The sequence below is a fragment of the Penaeus chinensis genome, chromosome 2 (genome assembly GCF_019202785.1).
Source record: "Penaeus chinensis breed Huanghai No. 1 chromosome 2, ASM1920278v2, whole genome shotgun sequence".
Classification (NCBI taxonomy): Eukaryota; Metazoa; Arthropoda; class Malacostraca; order Decapoda; family Penaeidae; genus Penaeus; species Penaeus chinensis.
This window is the reverse complement of record NC_061820.1, coordinates 13,764,382-13,771,881: the sequence shown is the minus strand read 5'-3', so window position 1 is coordinate 13,771,881 and position 7,500 is coordinate 13,764,382. Positions and strand designations below refer to the sequence as shown.

General features: G+C 32.2%; 2 protein-coding genes across 3 annotated transcripts in view; one reads left to right on the top strand and one right to left on the bottom strand.

Moving 5' to 3' along the window:
• The window catches only part of LOC125034198 (fibrocystin-L-like), a gene marked incomplete in the record, with an annotated part of 1,068,345 nt that overhangs the window by 369,533 nt on the left and 691,312 nt on the right, over window positions 1-7,500 (top strand).
• LOC125035410 (neural Wiskott-Aldrich syndrome protein-like) overlaps window positions 1-7,500 on the bottom strand; it is a 21,367-nt gene that overhangs the window by 989 nt on the left and 12,878 nt on the right. Inside the window, exons 9-12 of one of the 2 annotated variants that reach the window (XM_047627789.1) lie at window positions 7,234-7,500; window positions 4,053-4,076; window positions 1,710-1,796; window positions 1-1,594 (exon numbers count right to left, since the gene is read on the bottom strand). The exon at window positions 1-1,594 is cut by the window's left edge and continues 989 nt beyond it; the exon at window positions 7,234-7,500 is cut by the window's right edge and continues 74 nt beyond it. In XM_047627789.1, the coding sequence (XP_047483745.1) occupies window positions 1,418-1,594; window positions 1,710-1,796; window positions 4,053-4,076; window positions 7,234-7,500 (555 nt within the window). In that variant the 3' untranslated portion in view covers window positions 1-1,417. The remainder of the gene's footprint in view (window positions 1,595-1,709; window positions 1,797-4,052; window positions 4,077-7,233) is intronic. The other variant, XM_047627795.1, reaches the window with a different exon arrangement.

Genomic DNA, 7,500 nt, shown 5'->3' with positions numbered 1-7,500 from the left:
TCTGTGTACCCAAATACCCCACAGGCTATAATCACACAGATACTAGATGAAGGAAAAAGACCAAATGGCCAACCTATACAGAAAAAAATGTAAGTACATAAATCTGTTGCACTGAAAGCGTGCAAAACTCTCTAGAACACCTGACCAGCCATAACCACCCGTAAGGGTATACAAATTATCAAACATGTTAAGGCTCTAACAAACCTACCAGTTTCTTTTGTGTATGTTTATCAGTATGTGTCTTTGTATGTTTAAGTGTACTCATGTAAGTTTGCATATGTCTGTAACTGTGTACAGTATATTTGTCTGTGTAAAATTATCTGCACAAATAAGAGCACAAGTACTTATTTGTGTAAATATATGTATTTATGTAAGTGGTATGTTTGTGTGTTTTAAGGTTGTCTTTGTTGTATGAGCATATACTGGTAGGAATGTCAACCAAAAATCCTTATAGAGAGCAAAAGCTTTGGAAGCAACACTTATATGCTAATCATATTTAAACACTGAAACATGAATTTCCTAATACCATACTCTGTTCAGGCTTTCTTTGCCTTTTTTAGAGCATTTATCCTATGACACAACCTTTCCTCTCACTATCCTATCCCAATAAGTAATGATAGGAACAAAAGGGATGGAGGCTGCATGGTTGTCAGATCTTGGTTTGGTGTGCAAGAGATAGCCACTGAGTAACTAACAAGTAGGTTTGAACCCTGTTTTGAAACCCAGCTTCCAGCAAAGACCAAAAGGAAAAAAGATCAAATGAAACTAAGGCACTTGTCATAAGTCTTGCTGACAAATAAGAAGTGGAATCTCCACCAGAAAACTGGGCGCAGACTAGTTTCTAAAGCTTATGGAAGATCTCTGGTATGGGCAGAGTACTCTCAGCTGGCAATGCAACTGCAATGCCATATAGTGACTCCTCACATTCAGTCTCTTTCATTTGTGTCATCCATTAACTTTACAGGGAACTTGTATCCATCATTATTCTACGTCACTGTTTGTAGTTTTAATTTGATCTACATAATAGAGGATAAATAATTACAAATTAGTACTCTATCACACTGGCCATTGCAAACATTTTAGATTTTTGTCAATTATAAAATGCTTTCAATTAATGTGAATATCTCATGTAAGTCAACAAGTGCTTTAATACAGTGACTTATTGATTATCCATATGATATTCATATCAAAAACTTTATCTAGAAATTCTAAAATGCTTAAAATATAATAAAAATATATTTCAATTTTCAATTCCTAATATTGCTATGCTTAAGAATAAGTTGAATACTCACAGATAACAGCATTTTTTTCCGATAAATACAAAGGTAAATCAACACAATATCATTTTAGCAGGAATGCTTTGGCAACAGATCAGATCTTCCTAATTTTCCAACAGACCTACTGATTCTAGCTCTTCTTAATCATCATCATCCCATTCATCATCTTCGTCATCATCATCATCATCGTCGTCATCACTCTCCGACTGCATGGCCAGAGCTCGTCCCATGAGAGCACGATGCAGATCCAGTGCCATGCCCTCTAGCTGGGGTCCAGATGACTTATGATCACCACTTCCATTGGCTGTCTCCTCAACCTGGTTTATGATAGAAATGGGTTAGCAAATCAAAGGGACAGTCAGTTGGTAACATGACACTAGTATTCACTATTCACAAACATTATTTACAAGGAAAGTATAACTCTCTACAAACTTTGTTAAGTTTGACGCCTCCTCTGATCTGGTCCAACAGCTGACTGCGAGAATCCATAACCGGTGGCCGCTCAATTGGCTCGACTTTCTGTTTCATCACAATAGATAGATGGATGTTAAGTGAAAGCCAATATAAGAGTCATGGAATGATGCAAGGTCCATATATGAAGGGCACAGGAATTATTAGGCTTATTAAAGGAATGGGTATGTATGGATAACCATGATTTCATTTGGCTCTACTGAAAGTTTATTCATTACAGGTTAAACTCAGCTTTGGATAGGTGAACTACAGAATTAGCAAAGGTTTTGATAAGCACTTACAGCTACCTTAAATTAGGAATAGATTAAGTACAAGCTGGATGACACAAGATACTGTTATGATTAATGTTATCACTTGATTAAGGGATGTTGAGGCCTATGAGGAATACTTTTTTTCTTTTAGATATGCAAAATGGGTAGGAATCACTTTATCAAGTTATTTTATATTCAGTAGTCAAAATGTAGTCACAGGGTTTGTTTACATTGGATTTTTAATAAAAGCAAGATTTACAATATGTTATGAGAGATAAATCAAGATTATGCTTGAGAAATACTGGGAGGAGTTATTCTATACAAGTTCTGTTTCTATTTCTAACAAAAATTACAATAAAGTTAGGATTGAGGCTTTGGTCAGATTCACTCTTACTTGAAATAAAGTAAACAAGTTTTTATTAATATAAGAATAACTTCCACCTGGCTTATAAAAAGTTCGATTTAAAAGAAAGATTGAGAGAGTCTGCTGCCACTGTATAACTTGAAGTTATCTGTTTAAGATATTTTATGAACTTTTAAGTGAATTTCCTCTTTTGTTCTTCTATCTGATCCCAATCTGTCTTTATTCATCCCTCTAAGCCTTTTTCTCTTTCCATATTAATAATTATGATTTTTTTTTCCTTCCAATATCTTTTTTCTTTCATGGAATAGAGCAACATAAACAAAAATACTTAGTACATATAAATATGAAACTAAATTTCAAAGGTGCTTAGGTCAGTTTCCAAGCAAAATTTCTTCTATAACACACAATACTATTTGTACTAATGCTCTCAAAAAACATCATAGTAAGAGAAAAACATAAAACTGGTTACAAGACCAAGATTCAGGCCCTTTGTCTATTAACAACAAACCCCCCCATCTAAACAGTTAATTGGGACATATGGGGGTAAAAGACTGAAGTTCACCAACTGAATATTTAAAGCATAATATTAATGTTAAGCAAACTATCACGTTTAACTGTAGGTTGAGATAATGAAGTGCTGCAGCAAGAACAAAGAATGAAAAAGGACACTGGTACTTATTTCCTGCAATTAGGCAGTCACTATTCACTTTTAAGCCCTAATGAAATGTCATATATGATAAAAGCAAGCACATAATGCATAAAGTTGGCAGTCCATAAACAGTATAAAATAAATTTCCTGCAAACAAAAAAATAAATGGATAGAAACAAGGTAACAAAAAAAAAAAAAAAAAAACTTCGGAAAGCTACTACAAATGTGCAAGAGCAAAAAGAAAACATAAGCCATTTGCACCAACTATAAAGCTAAAATTTAGGGAATTGTTTCCTTAGAAGAGATGACTTATAATAGCTAGGGATCACATTCACTTTCAATTAGAGTAAATCTTATACATTTCACCATCTTTGTTTTTTAAATCAAATATATGTACATACATAAAAAATATGTTAATATCATACTACATGCATAGAGAAAATCATATGAGAAATGCACTGATAAATCTTGACTTACAAACACTAGATAACTTTTAACAAATGCATGTTATACAATCAATTTCATGCAGCTTACAGACACTTCTTCATAAAGTGTTCAGGGCAATCTCAATTATTGCTGTAGAAATATTCAAAAACTACTCCTCTGGTAAGATTCATACTCCTTACAAGAACAACAGCAGTGTTACATAAAGCAAGAAAACTAGTAAATGAAGCAAACAAAGCAAAAAACAAAAAAGACATGCCAACATCAGTGAACATTAGCTAAAAGGCAATGCATTCCATTTCCAGCTACAAAGTTTTCTGTGTGCAAATTATAAACAGAATATTGACCAACAATGCACAATTGGTCTGCATTGTGCACACACTGACAGCAAGCCGAAGGTAGCAGAGCTAACCACAGTGTCATATTCACTAAAAAGTTCCAACTCCCCTATCTTGTCCGAGGTAAAATTTCCCCCCCAAAATAAGTACAAAAAATAATAAATAATGAAAGCAATATACAGTTACCCCCTCACACATCTTACAGAATAAACAGCCAGAAGCAAAAAGCTGTGATATCAACAAAGATAAGATGAATACCTGCTCATCATGCTGACTACTGGGCTGTAGAAAGGGGGGAAAAGAGCAGGCTCAGTGTATTAAATTATTACCTTAAATTCAACCTTAAGACAACAGGAAACCTCCAGCCTTCAATATACTATATGCAACACAAAGGTCAAATAAATGTATCTAAAACATTGTTATTAAATTCTACATGAAAAAAAAACAGCCGAGAAAAGTAATTTTGTCTATTCAGCAGATGTTTCACTTATGAATCTACAGCATGAGGCTTCCTTCCTTCTTATGCACACTAAAAAAATAAGTTAATAAGCATGGTTAGAAAAAAAAACTTATAACTTAATTATATACAAACAAAACCAACCAAGATTTGTAACTTTAGTATTCATTGCATTAATTACTCCTAGCATACTGCAGGCTACCTCACCATGTTAATTTTTTCAGCATTCTAGAATTTTGTTAACTATATTAGAACACCCCACCATTTCCATTATTAAGAAAACAGAAACAGAAAAATCATTAAATGGAGAACACTACTTAAAAAGAAACATCAAATGGTAACTAGTGTAACTTAGTGGAAGCATCTTTACTCAGTCATAATCATTGCAAGTAAAAGTGCATACCGATGTAAAATGCAAATAAATTATAAGAAGCTTCATATCAAACAACTAAATTCTGCAACTGTTAAGCCTGCCCTTTTTTTTATGATTTTACATCTAGGTACCAAATGCTTGCATATTCATATAAAATACCAACTATTGTTAATACACTTCATATATAATCTCTTAGTTGCACTTACAGTCTCTAGCACTGTAGATAAGTTGAATATCTGAGTATCTATATTCTATATACACTTTAATTATGAATTCCCTTCCATAACTGAAATCTTAAGGACTAAGTACCTTTTACTAACCTTTTCAAATGGTACTAGCAAACACTTTAAAAATACCCGTAGCTCGAGTTCTTCACTCCATAACCATAAACACTCTTTTCCTTACATAATAAACTACATTAAAAAAAATATGTAAAAAAAATCAATGATATACATTCCATTTCCTCTTAAACATGTTATTTCTTATGCTCCTTTTATGCAATTAATCCATGAATATTAAATATATCCACCTACCCCTTAACAAGAGATCCAAATTTTAAGCACTTTAGCACTAAACTCTCACATAACACTTACTGAAGCCATTTGCCACTTCTCTGTGACTTCCAGAGCAAAAATACTCTCTTTTCTATGCCATGAGCCCTGAAGTTTTATTAATGAAAGTAATATATCTTTGTCAACAAATCCTATTGTACCTTTGCATATCAACACAAATAATATAAATAAATTTCATGTTGTCAGTTACTTTCATATAAGATATTACCAATCTGTTTGCTTTATCCAATAAAAATTTCCATGATGACATTGACCAACATACATTATATATATATATATATATATATATATATATATATATATATATATATATATATATACATATATACATATATACATATATACATATATACATATATACATATATACATATATACATATATACATATATACATATATACATATATACATATATAGACATATACATATATATACATATATACACATATATACATATATATACATATATATACACATATATATACATATACATATATACATATATACATACACATATATATACATATACATATATATATACATACATATATACATATATACATATATACATATATGCATATATACATATGTACATATATACATACATATACATACATATATATATATATATATATATATATATATATATATATATATATATATATATATATATAAAATCCAATCATGATCTCCACTCACACATGTAAATTTCAAAGTTCTGAAGAAAAGGTTCCACCTATATTGAAAGACACAAGTTCAAAGTAATTAGGGCACCAGACTAGAAGAGAAAGTATTTCTTCTCCAACTCCTTTTTGTTTTAATGAAGGAAGAAGGTCTCTTAGAAAAACAAGCATTCTCCATTCGTCTTTGTAAACAAAAAAAACATGCACAATTCTCATTTAGGAAAGTAGTAGTCACAATCAATTTTAAAAATTCAGTTTTTGTTAGTATAAGATATAAGAACATGCACATATATGCAGTATAAGAGAAGTATAAGTTTTTGCACATTTCTAGTACCAACATATTTTCTTTTTATTCCCTTGTAAGAGTTAGAACTTTGTATATCACAATTCACTACAACTATTATCCATATAAAGGGGTTGGAAATTCCAAATTTTAATGTATTACCAAACTATACATATTTTGGTATTGAAGTTTACGTAACATTCCATTCATCAAAATAATTTTAATATGGTATCTACTTCTTCAAATTATTATATATCATTTTTGGAAACAATTTGTGTACAAGGTTTTAAACACTTGATCACGCACAGAACAAACTAACGTCAAGAGCGTAATCTCAGGTGAACTGATACAAATATCAACTGATAAATACTTACAGAGATATCAGTATCATCGATTTGCATTTGGTAACACTGTATTACATACAGTATTTGAAAAGAAACTGCATTCAGTCTTTAATCTTTATACCAATGGTAAATTTCCTTTAATTATTTACTATCTGATCATCAAAATTTCCATCAATCATAACAAGCATTTCCATTACTATATTCACAAAAATTATCACAATTTCCCCTAAAAGCTTCCCAACTGATCCTAATCATTCTAGATATAAAAAGACACCCTAGGGAAATAATTTTTTACCCATTCCAAACACAAACTTTTACTAATTTTTCCATTTACTAGACCTTAACCTCATCTTAGACCTTATAAACAATGGTAAGTCCCCAACAGTCTTATGAAAGCACTATGGGAAAGGAAAGTGGCTTAGCTTTTGCTAGAGTTGGTGGCAATGTGGGCATGCATTTCTTACTGCCACCATGCCAAACTATTGGATTAAAATATCAAATGATATATACAGACTAAACAAATATTCTTGAATTTGCTATAAATATGCACCACAATGTTTATAAGGAAACCACAATTATTACAAATGATAATAAATAAATTAATAACTACACATATACAGTAAATATATGTGCATATACATATAAATATCTAAACTGGATCTATCACTTACATCTATACCTAAGTATCTATAAATATATGCAAATCAAATCCCAAAAACACACTTACCTTCAATGTAGAACCTGAACGAATCTGTTCCAGAAGAGCTGAACGCACGTCGTTGACAGGAGCTGGAGGTCGTGGGGCTGGAGGGAGACCACTGGGAGGTGGTGGTGGCCCTCCTGAGGCTGCTGGTGGGGGTGGAGGAGGAGGAGGTGGCGGCAGTGCTCCACCTGAAGGAGGAGGTGGCGCACTCGGAGGAGGAGGGGGGGCAGCTCTGGTTCCCACTGAGTGACCATGATGATGGTGATGGTGGTGGTGGTGGTGGGTGGGGAT